General features: G+C 37.8%; 1 protein-coding gene across 5 annotated transcripts in view; it reads right to left on the minus strand.

Annotated features, from left to right (window-relative positions):
• Positions 1–9519: 9519 nt before the first annotated feature.
• NR2C1 (nuclear receptor subfamily 2 group C member 1) overlaps positions 9520–19062 on the minus strand; it is a 52315-nt gene continuing 42772 nt past the window's right edge. For 4 of the 5 annotated variants that reach the window (XM_074575257.1, XM_074575234.1, XM_074575244.1 and 1 more), the window contains 4 exons: positions 16647–16786; positions 14569–14706; positions 10609–10714; positions 9520–10079 (listed from right to left, as the gene is read on the minus strand). In XM_074575257.1, coding sequence (XP_074431358.1) covers positions 9905–10079; positions 10609–10714; positions 14569–14706; positions 16647–16786 — 559 coding nt within the window. In that variant the 3' untranslated portion in view covers positions 9520–9904. Of the gene's footprint in view, positions 10080–10608; positions 10715–11978; positions 12147–14568; positions 14707–16646; positions 16787–19062 lie in introns of all 5 variants that reach the window. The other variant, XR_012585550.1, reaches the window with a different exon arrangement.

Genomic DNA, 19062 nt, shown 5'->3' on the forward strand with positions numbered 1-19062 from the left:
GAGTGTAAAAACCAAGAACATGTTTTTCAAAGATAAACAAACCCATTTCCCGATGTCTCTAAGGATGACATGCAATGTCCCTTGACTTTGATAGCACACAACAGTCTCACCGAGTCCTACACACTTCAGTTTTTCTTCAAAGACCTTTATTCAGTGGTACAACTGAACTTGAAAAACCTAAGTTCATCTATTCTCAGAAAGTGCAAAAATCAGCTGATCTACAGAGTAATTTAGCATTCACATTTTACCTTAGAAGAATTATTTTTATGATGTTTGTCTACTCCACTGCCATTCCCTCTATTCTTAGTATGGAAAGTCACATAAATTTATTCGGCAATGGTTCACAACTGTGGAACATACATTTGCAACATTAATTACAATTCATTTTCTTAATTAAACAAAGAAAAAAATCCAACAGAAAAGAGACTAACAAGCAAGACCAAACTATGTAGATTTTGAAAATGTTATCACTTCCTGCCCCATCTTTCTAAAATTGCGAAGTTCCAGAAGCAAAGTCCAATCCACAAATCGCCAGAATTCAGTGTCCCATAATACTCAAGTCCAGTCTCTAACCATAGTTTCTCTCCCTCTAGTCTAAGCAATGCAATCTCTAATGCTTTTGCTAATGGATTTTTTAGCCAGTCCTATAATCCGTATTATTTCTCAAAAGCACAATGAAAAAAATTCTGTCACTTGGTTTCAATGGCTCTAAAAGGTGAAAAGGTAAATGCATAGCCTGGAACTAAAGTGTAATGTTACTAAAAAAATGTACACAATTTTCAAAAAACATTCAAGTATCTGCCTCTAACAAACAGTAAAACACTCAAAAACCCCAGAATAATACCTTTACTGGCACTTTTAGAAAACACCTATTGCTTTGTGGGAGCTGTTGTGGTTGTCTCCAGCAGTAACTCTACCTTCATCTTCCATTTCCCAATGGCAAAATTCGACTGGTTACAGGGTGAAACAAAACCCCTCATTTTAGAATTGTTCCTCAGCTAGCCTTCCTTAGCTAAAGTATGTGGCTATTTGGTTTGCTCCCTCGTGAAACTCTAAGATGAAGAAGAATTGAAGTCGTCACAAAGGAGCTTGGAGACCTCAGGAACAGCTTCTTGGAAGGGATCAGGCTGCAGGTCTGCAGAGCACCATAAGCCTGCAGGACCAAAGCGGCAGAGTTGGCTGCTCCTAAGTCTCTTGCCAACCAACTTTCTTGTTTAGGAAGTTGGTATTACCGGGAGGTTCAGAGCAAGGCAGTTTGGTCCTCTGGATGTCCAGTGGACAGTTCTGTGAGTGAAATGCACTGTTTCAGAAGAATGTCAGAAGAATCCATGGTGGAGCGGCTCCATCTAGTTTCTCTATTCTCACAGGCAACTCCACCACAGAAGTTTAATTAAAGTCATCCCCAAGAACATCGCTTCTGTGCTATCCTCCTTTCCCCCTACCACTCCACACAAGCCACAAATAGTCTGCTCTCCTTATTAGCACCACCTTCCCCTAATCTGAGCACAGTTAACTTGAAAATATGTTTGAGCAAGTATTACTACAAGAACCGGTTACTAAAACTTAATCAGGAAATGCATTAGCTCGGCCTGTATCAACAGCCACAAAACGTGTCCAGCTGTTGATACTTGAAGATGGTGATATTCTAGTGGTCCAAATGACTTGCTTTCCAATGCAGTGACTCAGAGGACACAACTCGGTTCCTACACTCAAGCCAAAAGGCACAACCCTGACTTCTTCCAATAAAGATTAATGTAGGAGAAAATCGTATTCTTTACTAGCTGTTGTATATCGGAGTGAGGGTAAGGCTTTACATGAGAGAGCTCAGAGTGTCAAGGAAGACTGAGGTGGCTGAGCACAGGCACGTATTAACACAAGAATTTTTACACATATGAAGAATACCAGAGGAGCTCATGAGAGATGGGGTCATATGATGAAGTACAAATGTTCTTTGGGATTATTTGATAGAGGTATGTGGAGGAAAGGCAAGACTGGGTGCTAGGAATACTTGCTGAGTAGAGGGAAAAAGGGAGATGCCACAGGGAAATAAAATCGGAGAGTTCCCAGACAAGTTTTTGCTATTCACCAGCACTTTTTCCTAGAGAGTTCTTCCTCTTCCCTTCAGAGCTGACCAAGTGGCTGTGGAAAGTCAGTGGTATAAGAGAGAGAGTAACTGATTAGCAGTCTGATTGGGGAACAGGGCTCTGTAGAAGTTAGAGCAGGTCCAGAGAAGGGCCACAAAAATGATCAGAGGGCTGTAACCCCTCTCCTTTGAGGACAGACTGAGAGAGTTGGGGTTGTTCAGCCTGGAGAAGAGAAGGCTCCGGGGAGACCTTATTGCAGCTGTCCAATATATAAAGGGAGTTTATTAGAAAGATGCAGAAAGACTTCTTACTGGGGCCTGTAGTGACAGGACAAGGGGTAATGGTTTTAAACTGGAAGATGGCTGATTTAGATTGGAAAGGAGAAGGAAGAAATTCTATACGATGAGGGTGGTGGGACACCAGAACAGGCTGCCCAGAGAAGTTGTGGATGCCCCATCCCTGGAAGTGTTCAAGGCCAGGCTGGATGGGGCTTTGAGCAACCTGGTCTAGTGGGAGGTGTCCCTGCCCATGGCAGGGGGTTAGATTAGATGATATTTGAAGATCCCTTCCAACCTAAACCATTCTGTGATACTGTGATTCTAAGTACTGTGAAAGGTAAGTTTTTAAAACAGGCAAGAGAGAGCCTGAAGTAAGTTTTGATGGGGAAGAGACTCTAAATGCTTATTTCCAGCTCTCATAATTAGTAAACTCATTGCATCTTTTACCAGTGCACCTTACAAACATTTTCTCTGTAGTGTGTCAGTGGCTAATTAATTTACTTCATGTCTTGGTTTCGGCTGGCATAGAGTTAATTTTCTTCCTAGTAGCTGCTATAGTGCTGTGGTTTGGATTTAGTATGAGAATAATATTGATAATACACTGATGTTTTATCTGTTGCTATACAGTGCTTATACTAAATCAAGGACTTTTCAGCTTCCCATGCTCTGCCAGTGAGGAGGTGCACAGGAAGCTGGGAGGGAGCATAGCCAGGACAGCTGACCCAAACTGGCCAGAGGGCTATTCCCCACCATATGACATCATGCTCGCTATATAAACTGTGGGGAGCTGGCCGGGGAGCTGGGATCGCTGCTCGGGGACGGGCTGGGCATCAGTGAGCAGACAGTAAGCAATTGCACCATGCATCACTCGTTTTGTGTATTCTATTATTATTTTCCCTTTTCTGTCCTATTAAACTGTCTTTATCTCAATCCAAGAGCTTTACTTTTTTTCCCCGATTCTCCTGGGAGGGGGAGGAGCAAGCGAGCAGCTGCATGGTGTTTAGTTGCCAGCTGGGGTTAAACCACGACACTTCATGATAAAAACATTTCAGAATTTAAACATGGAAAGAATGGTAGCTCGTTTCTCATTTGGGATGCTATTCTGGGTTATCTGCACCTTCATGCAAATGCCACATTCATTTACAATAGAAGACAAGACTAAAAAAAATTACACTGCAATTCTGGAATAGACCAACATTTCTGATAATTTCACAATTTTAAACATGAATAAATTCGTTATTTATCCAGTAATATTTAAAACTGAGATAATTAAACCTGAACACCTGAAGTCTGTATTTCTTTCAAAAGAGAAAAAAACCTGTATTCAACCATATTCTAACTTCCAGCCTAAAACTGATCCATAATGAATCAAATAATCATTTCCAAATATACACTACTGCATTAAATGACATGAAGATCTCTGATCAGGGTTCATTACAATACATATTTCTATGAAGTGTTTTAAAAAGCAAAACATTGGTAACTTAAATTTTATAATAAATTATTACATTTCCAAATTCATAGGCCAGAAAGTAGTAAGCATGGAAACAAAGGGTTAGTAGCAACAAAGGTTAGCAAACAGCAAGATACTGCAGCTATCACAAATCCCAGAGACTGAATATAATCGACAATACTACATTGTGTAATAGAAGTGTGAAAGATCCACAAACTGTTTTACACTGTTTTAGGTCTGTAAGTCAATCCATATAAAACACTAACAAAGTAATAGGTTATTGCAATTGTTTTCTAGAATAGAAAGTTACAATTTATTTTAAAAAATACAGCCAAAATAGAATTTACCAATTTAGCCAGGTTTCAAGACATTTACAATGATTTTTTTATACAACAACAAAACAGCTACAGTGACATTGTAATGTTTATGCTAAAACTGATGTACTAGCAAACCACAGAGGCTGTACAAAATTAACAGACCAGTTTCAAAATGAACAGACTGACTTTCACTGACACTGAAGATCCCACAAAGAGAATAAACGTATGGTCAGGTAAGTTCCTAGCGGCAGAAGGTATTGCAATGAATGTACTTCAGAAAACAGTTTATAACAATTATTTGCACCAGGAACTTTACCAGTATGAAGCAAGCAACCTCAACCCATGTATACATGTACAACATAGACTTTCATGAAAAATGTCTGAACTAGTAAGCTTATTATCTGTAACATTGCTCCTGTCTTTAAATGACAGGATTCTAAAATGTGTAACATTGTTTTTCACGTGATTTATATTAAAATGACTTTTCTTGCTCTTAACATTGAAGATTTTAAAGCTGTTGAAATGAAACTTGTCCTTTCAATGGCAAAGAGACTTCTTATTTTTTGGTTAGTAAATGCCACAGTTTGGTTAAGTCCTGATTGGGTATGAAAACTGTCAGGCTGATGAAGATCAAAAAGTTGAAAAATTAAAGGTGAAAGGAAGAGGTCATAAAAATAATGAGATATTTTAACATCCATGGTGGAGTGAGCTTCAATATTCACATTTCTGTTAGCTGATTAACTGTGTTACTGAACAGCATGAAAAAAACTAGTAATATTAGCCAGCCTTTCATTCAGTAGCAAAGAACATTTATTCACAAGACTATAAATGACAATAAATCACGCAGGTGGTAATGTGAGATCATGTCATCATAAAAAATAGCTGTTGGAAACACTAAGGGCCTGAGCTGAAGGTAACTTAATATGCTCCATTTAACTGAGCAGCAGCTATCCTGAAAGAAAAAATCAACAAACAACAAAACCCAGAACTTCACTGTTTAACCTTTCCATGAGCTGTTGCTTTATTCTGAGATGACTGCAATAGTTAACATCCAGAAATAAGGAAAAAACATGTTCATCCCTGTATTCATTTGCCTGTTTTAAAGCTCCCATTCCTGAGAAAACACAGTTATGCCTCCTTCCTTATGAAAAGCATGAATTTATAGTTTAAGAATAATTAATGAAATTATTTTTTAAATGATTAATGAAAGACCTTGATGAGCAAAGTGAGTAACACTGAAGCAACAACTTGTAGTATGGGATCCAGCTTGTAGAGAGCTGACACTTGCCAGGCAGCACAGAGCAGCTGCACCCTACCTTTAAATCATTACTGAACTTATGATGAAAATTTATTATTATGAAAAAATGTAAGAAAACTTTGGGGAAAAAAAGGTTACTTACCAGTAGCCAGAGCTCTTTGCAATGCGTTGTGTGTGTATGCACATTTAGCTCTATAGAGGTCCAAACATCAGAGGTGTCCAAGATCAAAAAATGGGGTTTTTTTGGCCCTCACAATACTGTGGGTGTGTACTCACCTCTCTCCCTTTTCCTTGACTTGACAGCAGGGATAGACTTATAATATTCTGTCAGACACACACAGCAAGGGAGAAGGGTATATGGTTATCACATATATGGATAACGCACAAGTTGCTAGAATCTCTTTGAGATAAGCTACTTTTCTTTATGTGCATATCCATCTAGATGGCCACACCACAGACAATTAAGTGTCCCAGTATTCTTGGAAAAAGGTGGCTGGCAGAGACTTCTTGGTTCTTTGGTTGAAGATTTCTTGAACTAGTTGTCCAGTTTGCAAAGATACGAAACAGATATTATTGAGCAAAGCCTCAAATGTAGTCTGAGAACTTTTACAGTATATCCTGATTACTGATGGTGACTCAACCATACTGTTCAAGAGAGGTAATAAAGTCCATTACCCAGTCTGGAGATAGTTCTCCTGTTTGATTTCTCAGCTGGTCAACAGAACTAGATTAAAGATAATCTGTAAGTCTCCATCCCATGCAAATCAGAAGACAATATTCATTGCTATACAACATGTGAAGGGAAATCTCAAGACCTGAAAATACAGGATTTAAAAAGAAAAACATGGATGGGTAAATTACCTGATTTGGCGACCTGGCAGAAATCCCAGATGAAGTCCAAGGGATTTGCCAGGAAAAGAACAGTAAAAGGTATGGGAGGGGGAAAAGTCAGCCATCAGGATTTAGATCTTCTGCTGCCCAGCAGAGGGGATGGGCATCAAAAAGAACAGCAAGGACATGTTTCAAACACCTGAATTTAAACAACCTGATATGAAACATGACCAAGGTCCTTGTGTTTTTGAGTTGACACATCCTAAGAAAGTAGCCTTGACCCAGCAGTCAGTGGTTATGGCAGTCCACGTGCTACTGAAGTAAGCTAAATTATAGTCAAACAGACTAGGGCACGAAGAGGAAGCAAAAACAGAAATCCAGAGAAAAGAAGGTTCTGAGACCACCTCCTCCAAAACAAAAGAAAGAAAAAAGAAAAAAAGGCAAAAAAGAAGCATACCAGTTATGGAAAGGCAGCTAAATACCCATCAAGGACTACAAGAACCTTGTTAGGGCATGCAGAGGTGCAGTCAGGAAGGCTCAGCTAGAATTGAAATTGGTCAAAGATGTCAAGAACAAGAAAGGGTTCTTCAGATATGTGAGCAAAAGCACAGGGAAGACACAGACCCATTGCAGAACAGGGCAGAGAAACTATTCACTAATAGTGCTGACAAGGCAGAGGTTCTCAGCATCTTCTCTGCCTCTGTCTTTACCAGCATAGCTGGACCACGGAGCACAGGATCAAGTAGCTATGACAATGTGTGTGTCGACCCACCGGTAGTGGAGGAAGGGCTGGTCTGCAGGGCTCTCTTGCAAGGGCTCAACCCACATAAATCCACGGGCCCAGAGGAAATCCACCCTGGGGTATTAAAAGAAGTGGCTGACATTGGTGCAAGGCCAGTGTCTATAAACTTTGAAAAGTCTCAGAGATCTCAATATAAGGCAGAATTTTTTTATGCTGAGAACAATCAACCGCTGCAACAACCTCCCCAGGGATGTGGTGGAGTCCCCATCACTGGAGGTTTTCAACATGCGATTGCACAAGGTGCTAGATCATCTCCTCTCGGCTCCCTTTCCCACAAAAGGTTGGACTGGATGATCTTTCAAGGTGCCTTCAAACCTGGGCTGTTCTATGATAAAAACGTATGAGCTGAGGGATTCAATCACTAAAGATTTACATCTGTAGAAACAGTGGTATTTTCTCAACTGTTTCTGAAGACAGGACTGTTTCTGGACAGTACCATTCGAGAGGCTGCATCAGCTGAATCTTTTGGCCATCTGTAAACAAAGAAGTGCCTATCACACCTGAGGCTCAAGCTATGGAGTAAAAGATTTCTGCAAGGATGTGAGAGAGATTTGCACCATGTACTGCATTTAGAGGGAAAACTAGCTTTTATTTCTATCTTACTGTTATCTGGGTTACATGAATTTGGAGAATGTTGGAATAAATCTCTTCCAAGAATATTGGAATGTCTGGGAAATTATCTCCAAAATATTCAGGAGTAATGTGCTGTTGGCTTCCTTAAAAGGTTTAAGACAGAGGACTGTAAATCTCCCATGCCTGTCAGGGCCAAAAGTGGGTTTGGGATAGCACAGGGCTAGAAAGCAGGGTCAGAATTTCTAAGGAGAGCTGAACTGAAGAACGACAGACTTCCCATCTGCATCTTGGTCCTACAGATAGCAAGGTGGGCTTCTAACCTTTGGGGAGAGAACAAGCACAGCATATTGGCTGCAACTGTCTCTCCTATTTCCATAAGCCCTGCTGATGAGTTGCATACCTCCTGAGATAGAGAAGTAGTCCTCATACTGCTCTCCAGGGAACACAGATGAAGAGCTTGAATGCTGCGCCCTTTGAAAGGTGGAATGTGGGAAGAGCTCGGCTGCCATGGCCAGCTGCAACACTGAAGGCTGTCCTACAGCAAGTCAGTAAGTGCCATGGCAGAGCAGTGGGGATGGTTCCATCCCATCAGGGGTCCTCAGCACTGAGTGCTTGGGTCTGTGGTACTGGATATGACTGATCCTGCAGTACAACTTCTGATTACAGAGCTTGGGCAGAGGAAGATCCAAGCAGCTCAGTTAGTGGAATTGAAAAGAACACAGAAATTCAGTCTCAGAGGCAATTCTCTGATGCTTTTTGGCTGACTGAGGTCCTCAGGTGCTGAGAAAAACTACAGAACTCACTCAAGCCTCATCTAGTAACCTCTTGGTATTAGGGGGGCCTTGGAGCTACTACTGCAGAGTGGGCAAAGGCCCCTGTTTAAGCTGATGTTTTGGCTAAACGATTTCTGGCGCAACCATGTGTTTCTTAATTGTGAGGCTCTTCCTCACCCAGTGTTGCCAGACAAAGAGAAGGTCCACAACAAATAGAACTTGGCTTTGATCCAAGATTTAGATAACCCTAAATCCTAGTGTCAGAGGTAGACCACCAATTTTACTAGGATATTCCATTTTAAGCAACGGGTATTAAATGTGCTTGGGACGTATAACTTCCCGTTGCAAAGGAAGCAAGAAGCAGCCATATGTCAGTGTTACTTGCCAGTGAGGCACATGCCTCAAGATAGGAAAACATTTAAACCCATCCTTAGATGGAGCTATGGAGTATGATTCAGGCAACATACATGAAGTATCTAGACCCATTTCTAATACGGAAAGGAAAAGCAGCAGAGTCTCTGCTCCCATAGGGAGGGGCACTGGATTTGACAAACTCAAATTTAAAAAATAATCATATAAGACTGGTTGGAAAAGAGAACTACATAGCCAAAGGCTAACAACAATAAAAAAAATACAGACATGAACACAAGTTAAGAGGCATCTAGAATGCCTCCATGGTTGTGCACTGAGTATGAAAGAGGGAGGGGTAGTGTGAAAAAGCTTTAACTTCTGAGACCAGAAAAAACAGGAGGATGCTGTCTTTGAATACCTGCAGCATACACTTCTCTTTTAGTTTTTCATAGTATAAAACAGCTGATGTCTAGCAAGACATAATACTACAACACAGTATTCCTTTGCATCCACAAACCAGTCAGTACTGACCCTTTGCTGCTTCATGTTTGATCAACTGCATCAATGTATCATCAGAATATTTTAAAATGTGAACTTCCTCTACTTCCTCTGCACTTGTAATGGTGTCCAGCGTTTCACTCAATAAGAAACAAACCTCTCTTCAAAACAACAGGAAAAACTAAGTTTGATTATAATGGTCTTGTTTCCATGGAAACACTGGCCTTTTCAGGATGTTTGATCATGTATTTTCCACTTGATCAGTGAGAAAGAACTATTAGCAAAACACTGAAAACACAACTCAGAGAGGAAAGTTAATTTATTTGTCTAAAACATCAAACTAAGTTGAGATACCTTAGTTCAGTCAAAGCTTCTTCAGTTTCTTCACAAGCCTGGACTTCATAAACAAATATTCGAAGTTCATCTATCTACAAAAATAGGATGGACAATTCTTGACTTTCTTCAGATATCAAGATAATTTACAAGTCCTTGGAGATCAGGTGAAAAATAGGAAGCGATCCTATATTCCTTAATACACTCCACCACGTTTCCCAAGTGTACTGGAAAGGAGGAATATTAGCCTTCTTTGGAAAGGTGCATGGGAAGGCTTATTGCCATCTCTTGGAGACAGGGTATGCATTTACATCACCATGACTGCCATGGTACGGAATCCTTGACTGCTACTTTTATACGGCATGACCAATTATCTGAGAGTTATAGTCCGCTGTCTCCATTCGCAGAATGTATGGGATGATGCTATCAATCTGAACATTTCCAATTAGTCCTGCAAAGAATAGCTCTTCGGTGATGGCAGCACTCATCAGCCTAAGAGCAGGCAATCGGAGGAGAAGTCTAGACAGTCTGGAAAATAAGTTTGGTAAAAAGTGTTACTTGTGGTCACAGATTTTAGTGTTATTCACAATCGTGTTAACAGTAAGAGAAGAGAAAAAATGAACAAAGGGCAATACTAGTCAAAATTCGCTATACCTAGTTCATGAAAGGCTTAAATATTTAAATCAGTAGAGTATTAAATTTATGTCCAGTCATGTCTTCAACAGTACAAAAAAATGTGGATATGCCTGTCAATTACATGGACTGTATAATGTTTGGACTTAGACTAAGCAAGGAAATATTCCAAGCACATGCAATTCAAAATGAAAACATTAAAAATATTTATTTTATTTCCAATATTTCATTTTTTTAAAAATAACAAATGAGCAGATAAATAATATGTATGAGTACATGCATAGTATTTGAAATAATCTAAAGGTAATTTCTTACCTTTAAGGAACTAAGAAGAAAATGTACATATTTATTACAAGAAATACTGTACAATCAGTATTACCAATGCTCTGAAAAGAGAATCAATCAAGCCTAAAAGTTTACAGACCTGTAAGTATCATCCGGATATGCTTTTGTTACATAGTCTTGGAACTCCATGTAAGCCTTTTCTTGAAATTTCTCAATCTGTACCACATTTTCTAGTCCTGGGTGATCTGAAAAAAACCCCACTCTACGTTGTTATATCTGTTTTATATAAGACGCACTAAAATCCATACAGATTATCTAATTGTAAGCATACTGAAATCATTATTTGGTAGCTGCAGCAACTTCACAGTTTTAGTGGTGGACTCTGCTTTACCTCCTTCTATTTCTTTTCCTCTGTGGTTATGTTTTACTTAGTTTTTTATAAATACAACCAGACATTTTGAAGAGTTCAAATAAATGCAGTGCTTGCAATGTTTACATCAGTCTTGATGATACAGCTCTGTTCTCTGTGTAGCAGTGGAACAGCATTGTTTCAATACACTGACATTTATTGGAATATTGTAAAATTAAGATCAGTTGAAAACGCAGACTAAAAGGCTATGAACCATTTGTTTCCTGGAACTGTAGAAGATATGTAGCAGATCATTCTTTTTCAACTGTTTGGTGTACAATTTTCAAACGTGCCAAACATAATTTTTAGCAGTGATCTAAACACTTAAAATGTAAATCTTGCTAAAATGAAAGGATATTAACCTAACTGCCAAGACACATTTGGAAATTATCTGGTAATTCTGAACATTTTACATGGTCCGTAATTTTTATTATCCATCTATCTTAATGTAAATATTTTACTGTCATAGTAGCATGGCAAATCATGTAGATTTTTATTTTTCAGAAATGGGATCATAAATGACCTGCTAAATTATGTCAGATAAAAGATTATTTCTAGCAGTCCCTCCTCCTCTCCAAATATACGGCCTTCTATTAAGAAACCCAGGAGTTTTTGGTCTAGCTCTGCAGAAAGAGGAGCTTTCAGAGCAATTTAGCAGTTATGTGATACATTGGACTCCCTGAACACATCATTTCACAGAGGAGTATTTTGTCCTATATAGGATTCAGTCATTCTGAAAGCGTGATTTCAAATTTATGCAGAGGACAAGAGGTTAACAAGTTCATAAAGAAGCAACGCATTTTGAAGGGTTGTTGTTGACATGCAATATGCATCACTTCATGATGATGCTTTTAGAGCAATGTCAGAAACACAGAAGTCAACTTCCAAAAGCAGTAGTTTGAAGATCACCGCTAGTACACTAGTAGCCATTTATAAAGATGCAAAGTCTTCCAGGCACTCCCTTTATGCTCATCTCCTTGCTCAAGGCTGTCTTGTGACAGTCAAACAGCTGGCTTGGCACAGATGATTTTCAGTAATTTTGAAGTCTCCAGCTATGGAATACAGCAAATCAGCAGATTTGCTAAAGCAGATGTTCTTACCTTAGGGCTCTGCTGCATGTGCAGCCCAGCGCCATCCTGTAGCAGAGCAGTAAAATCCCTGAAATTGTAATTTCTGGCCTCTGAATCACTGCCAGAACATTCTTTCTGGTCAAGGTACTGAACGTGACTTTCAGGTATATGAAGATTTTGTTACATGGCTCATAGGATCTAGAATATTGACAACACATTGCCATTAAAGCATCTTCACGTCATTAAGAATGTGATCCTGAAAGCATGTCAGCTAAGAAAAGTAATCTCAATCACGTGACTGGATATAGTCTTTTCCCAAGATATTTTTCCTTCTACCTTTTGTGTTGTCAAATCTAATCAGAAGGAGACAAATTAACTTCAGACTAAACAAATAAGTAAATATTGCTTTGCAAGTGTGAGGTTCCTAGAGAAGTATTTTCTGGCGTCTAACAGGATTGATTTCTTCAGACAGGCCAACAGATCTTCTCATAAATCCTAGCAGACATTCTTTCATCTTTTTTTTTTTTTTCTTTCCTGGAGCAACCTGCACCAGTTCTGAGTATGGGAATGCCATGAAAGGACTATTTTGGGCTAAGTAACACCTAAAGGAGAATTACATCTCCTGCAAGCATTATCTACTAAAATTAAACAAGCAAACACCCACCCTCCCTCCTCTTAAAGGAAGTCTTTGCCTCTTCTGAAATAATGGTGAAAAGTCCATGCAACTCTTCAGTCCTCAGCGGAAAAGAAAAACTGCAAACCTTTTCAAATGCTCTTACTATTGCAATTAAACTCACGGTGGGTACTGCTTATCAGAAAACTGAAATCGTTCCTGTAATTCAGTGGACTGTAGAAGCAAATACATAAAACCATGAAAGATTCTGCTAGTCATGAGGACTGACAGTGGGATTACGTTCTATAGCAAAACCACTCAGGATCTGATTTTCCTTACTGATCCACAATAGAAGAGTATCACTGGAATATCCTCTAGGAATTTATCATCCTTCCTGGAAAGTTCTGATACTCCTTTACTGCCTCTTAATTGCAAGAATGTCTTTCATCTCGGAAGTCTTCCATTAATGCAATATAACAAAAAAAGCAATGGAAGACATGCAGGGTTCTGTTGTGCACTTAGATGAGTACCATGAACTCCTGCTCATGCTGATGCCACCACTTTGAGCGAGAGATGTGGTTACTCCTTGTAGATACTATATATATATATATATATATAAAAGATGATGTAAATATAAGGGAAATTGCAAAGCAAGAACCTCACAATTATTTTTATTTATATATATATATATATATTAGAAAACCTGCTTAAAATTTACATTTTGGAAGTGTCCAAGTTCCAAAAGATTTTCTCACCTCAACTAATTTTTCTGTGAAACGGTGAGCTGCATCTGAATGGAAAAATAAAGTTCTTCACAGATCTAATAAATCTACAGAACTGTCAAGAACCGAATACCCAGTTCTCCTCCATATCCTAAACTACTGATGGGGGGGTGGGGTGGGGTAGGGTGGCAGGTCACTGAGCTTCAGACAGCTTTTTAAGATTTGCTCTGATCTTTTCTATGGGACATCAGCATCTAAAAAAGGCAGAGTACCGAGGATTATGGAAGCTGTTGATGCTTTTAAAACCTTCTAATGCAAAATGGGGTGACTGAAGGTTTACTTTCTAAACGTGACTGAAAAATTCCGGGAGATACAGAAAGTACTTGAGGTTTATAGATTTCTCTTTTATCAAAGGATTTAGTTTTGGTTTTATATTAAATTCCTAAATTCTGAACGATCTAAGAGCTGCAATATACTGATATAATATCTGAATGCCTTTAGTAAAAAGTTAATTCTACAATTTTCGAATAAATAAAATTAATTTTGTAATTTTCTACAGTCCAGGTATATGCGTTGCATAATCTAACTACTCACTCTCTATCTCTATCATAACCAGACTCTTCTTTCTCCATATTGTAGACTAATCTCCCAGAAGGAAAAAATAATCATTATTTTATTTTATCTTTGCTGTCTAATGTTATGTACAGTAATGTTACTTGGAGCACATTAGGCATATACTGTTCAGAAGACAGAAATAATAATATAAGGGAATGTTTGCTGTGTTCATTCACCCGAAATGCTATATGTAATACTTATTTTCAAAATACCTATGTGACGTGAGGTGATAGGTAATTTTCTGTAATTTTGTACGTGAGAATTGATGCCCAGAGAGATAGTCTTTCATACATTAAAAACCCAACTTCAGTCCACCTCAGCTAGACGTGCAAGAGCAACACTTCTGAAAATTAAACTGACGGTCCTCAGAAAAAGTACTCCAGAAAGGAGGCACAGAATTAAAAGCAATAAATAAAGACATAATAATAATAAAAAAAAATTAATGGCAGAGGCAAGAGTAAAACTTTAGTCTCCAAAGTAGCATTCAACTCTTTACATTAAAAGATTAACTCTCCTCTTCCTAACAGTCCTCATTACGCACCTTCCAAAATTCCTCACAAGTGAGGCAGTAAATCCACAGGTGACAGTAACTGCATATAATGACACAGGCAGAAGTTATAGGGCAAAAAATAGCATACTTTAAAGTTTTACATTTGGAATAATTACATACCAGGACTGAAGAGGACGATTGCTTTCAAATATGCATATTCATATCCATCTAGGCAAAGCTTAACCATGCTGTTACAGAACTCTTGCAGTTTGAAGATATGCTCCATCACTAGTTTTCCTCTGTCCGTTGGCAGCTTATCTAAGTCAACATGCACATAAAATATAAAACCATCAAGTCAACACACGCGCAAAAAATGTGGCCACACTGGATTTTTAAAAATAATGATTTGTATTAGATTCAAATGGTGGGAAATAAACTCACACGCTAGGTCTGAATAATCTTGACACCAACAATTATGGACTATAACAATATTTTTTTTTTTTCCTTCACCCCCCACCTCCCATTTCCCCCCATTGTACAATTCGGTCTCTCCCTGCCACTAAAGTTTCCATAATCAGGGGTGGATGAGAGCTTGAAATGATCGATGAAGGGAAAGACTGAAGTGAAGAAAACACCGCTACTGCAAATCTGCGCTCTACATTTAAGGTCAGGTGCCATGAAATCGCTTAGTGTACAGTTTCATGGATTACTTTAGTCAGCCAAAGACCATGCCACTGCTGAAAAAGAAGGTGCACTATACACCTTTCCTGATTTGCATCTAGGGGAATGTGGTTGGTGCAGAGCTGTTCCCCTGGGGCCAACGATAGCTAAGCGGCCTGAAAATCACATTCCCTCCACAATCCATCAAACTAGGGTCCCTGGGCCACACAAACTCTTGGAGATGCTGCAGCTGGCATACTACACAACTGGAAGAAATTGCTTATAGATTTCTGATTTTTGCATTCAAACTGAATTCCCAAATTAAATGGCAAAAATATCTATTCGTAGTAATGATAAAACCATTATTATTTACTACTTTTTGGTGAACATGATTAAAAATTATGTAGATCAAAATAAGTTCCCAAATTCCGTTTGTATTCCTCCTAAAGACGTTCACAGATTTGTTAGTATGTTTAGCTGATCCATTACCTTTAGTGGTTTAATCAGTTTGTTTTCAGTATAAACTATTGTTATTAATAGGAGGAAATTGTGGATATTTTTAAATCATGAAAACCTCTCAGAAATAATTCTTTAATTCCGTCATTACAAAAGGAGAGGAAAAATTTATAGTCTGGTGGGATGTTCTTCTACAGTTTACCAATCTGGTTTAGCATAGCATTAATGGCAGTCAATTTTCATCCACATAACAGCAAATAAAATGTAGTTAAACCTGAAAATGCTAAGATTTTTGTATGTGCATCTACCTTATTAAAATATGTTAAGACTACAAACAGATGAAGACTATACTATTTTTGTTTGCCTAGCTTTTAGTGCTGAAAACCTTGTGAGCGTTCACAAGCACATAAAGAAGATTAGCTGAAGGACTCCCCTACCACTCAGAAGAACATCTTCACTGCAGATGAAAGAGGAGGCCAACTGACATCTCTTTCATTTGAATGAAAAAGACGTAAAAGATGCAGGATGTAGGATTAAGAAGAAAGGAAGTATACTTAGTGAAGATCTGTTGAAGACTTGCTTTAGTCTAAAACGAGTATATAGAAGTCAACGAGACAAGTTATGTACAGGAAGTATGTCACCATGTTGGCATTCAGCTGCTTTGTCTCACAGGTATGAACATCAAGGACAAGTGGGTCATTCTTTATACCCTTGATCCAGAAGAACCATATTCACAGTACACTTGTGTTCTTAACATTGATGCTACCTGACACATTCCTAATTTGAGCTGATGTATACTAACAGAACAGCAAAACACTATAAGACATTACACAGACACACAGTAAAAAAAAAAACAGTAAATGCTAACCTATATTAGAAAGATTTTTTTTTTTTTTTTTTATTTTTAAATATGAAGGGGAGGAAGTATTAGCATAGCTGACTTTTGCAAAATTGCTAAAAAATTTCATCTTGTGAACTGCTTTTTCTAGTATTATTTTGGTTCAACACTAACTCCTAAACTCTACAAACAGTAAATTTTCATTAACAACTGAAGGATAATTAAAAAACTTCTGCACAGTTCAAAATTTAAAAAACATGACGTAATTCCCCAAGCATTGCAATGCGCCCAGTATACACCTTACCTTGCTGTAAACTGCTGTGAAGGTGATTAACAAATGCAGTTAATATAGTTGCCACATTCATAACTTGTGAACATTGTGCAAGACCAAGTGTAAAAAGTTCATTCCAGCAGGCTTTTACTAATGATATGCTGTTATCCTGTCTGTTAAAAAATACAATAATTTCACTTAATAAAACCAGCCATTTGCATTCACAGGTTTTTTTAGTTTGAAGAACAGTTTATAAAACATTCATCTAATTCAACCATTGCAATCAGTACCAAAATGAAGCCCTGCATAAGAAGTATTTTTATTTGCATGCTAGGATGAAAATACCTGTTTTAGAGTGACACTTGTAAAGTAGTAATTTTTGTTTTAATGATCTAAAAGGAAATAGATCTCCATCACAAAAGCAAGCTGAACTTACACTAAATGACAACTGTCTAGGCATATTACATACTAGTTTTCTTAGTATTTACACTAATTTTTGGATAACATTTGCAGGCATGGACAAAAAAAGTTTGCATTGCTCCTCTATTGTGGATGTAGAATAGACTCAAAGGTCTATTTAAAAATACACATGAAATGGAACATGTGAGGTCAATTTACTAAGCTTCCTGACTGCTATTTTCTGTATCCTCTTCATGTTTGGAATCAGAATTGAAAAACAGACTTTGAAGTATAAATAGAAGTCATGAGGATTTGCTTGATGGAAAAATTAGTCCTTAAATTAAGTTTCATGTGTAGTCAGTATTTTTTTTAAATGCTGAAGCTTAAAATTAGGTGTATCAATCCATATTCAGGCACTTCCATATTAGTAACCTTACTTTCGGTATTGCCAAGCATCTCTAACTCGTAGAGCTTAACAAGAACTCGGTACCTTAAAAAGGAAATACTACCAGTGAGGAGTCAAATTCAGGTACCATGTTTTACAGTTTTAGCCAGTAAATACAAATAACGGAAAGTTAAAAGAAGCATAAGACCTATCAAAGAAGGAAAGCATATTAAAGCTAGGATTTCAATTACAAAAATACAATGGAGTGGATTTTGCAAGAGCGTTGATGAAAGTTTCAAGAACGTTTTCTGATGATTTACTGCAATGCTAATATGCCAAATGACAGATTCATGTAGACTTGTCCTATACTAGATTACATAGAGCTTACCTAGGGCAATATTTTTTACTATGATCCAGTTCCTGTTATGGTAGATGTGATACTGTAGATGCAGCTTCTACACATATTTGTCATCTCCTGTCGAAGGGACTATGCTGAGGAACAGTGAAAATAGGGTGTACTGGCTACTCAGCTGGTATGCGTGTGGATAAATGTATTATCTAGAGCAACTTTATGGCTAATCAAACTTAAGCAGCCTCAAAAAACTAAGAGGCTGTAACCAGCTTGATGAACATTTCGAGTAGGAATCTCTTGCCTACAAAGATCCTCATGCAGGAAGATGAACTAAGCAATAACTTGGTATTGTTAAGTAAATCAGTATGCCAAAGCCAACTATCTTTCCAGCACTAAGGAAAACATCGCCTGAGGAAGGAACCACCTGGATACAATTATCCGTCTTCCTTACAAAACCATTACTATGGTTTTGTTTTGGCTTGTCATCTCCTCTCAATTACTAGTAATTTCATTTTAAAAGTGAGATGAGTCACCCTTCCAAAACTCAAAATTATAGTACATAATGTGCTCAAACTGAAAAAGCTGCATTAGTTTCAAATAAATCTCCACTTGAAAAAAGTTACTACCTTAAGCTCTTCAAAAGGAAAACTTTATATTTATGTTAAATAGTGTTTAAATATACTGTTGGCCATGATCTTGACTGGGACTGTAAATGCTAGCACAGGTGACTATTAACACTATTAAGACAGCCTAGTCCTCCATTTTTTTTTAATCAAACAGAAAAACATATTGGGAAATAACATATTTTAAAAAATACGCAGATTTTCCATAAGCATTTCTTGTTAATCTTTTCAGAGAGACAGGTCTTCTGTACAACATTTTATTTTCAAAAAGCAATTCCCATTTGTTGTTTTAACACTAATTTGCAGCGTCCCTCTGTTACAAAAAGCTTTAAAAATGTATAATGATATAATGTACTAAGTTAATTTGCTATGTATTTTGAAATTCTGCAGGGCACCGATTTCTACTAAAATAAAACACCACATTTATCTGATTTTTTACCCTCGCTATTGTTTAACTTTATAGAATTTCACTTTTTCCTTCTCCAAAACAGAGGCTCCAGTTACACACAATATAGTATCTTTCCCCAGACAAGGTAGAATAATTTAGCTTAAACATCTGAGCAAACACAACTGGTAATCACAGATCATCCTGCTTTTGACAGCCTTCCTGGAAAAGGGGACAGTCCCTCACTTTAAAAAGAAATTCTTTTTGCTACCACTGTCATACACTATTTTGTTATTGAATTAAAG

Source organism: Larus michahellis, chromosome 1, assembly GCF_964199755.1.
Source record: "Larus michahellis chromosome 1, bLarMic1.1, whole genome shotgun sequence".
NCBI classification, from domain to species: Eukaryota; Metazoa; Chordata; class Aves; order Charadriiformes; family Laridae; genus Larus; species Larus michahellis.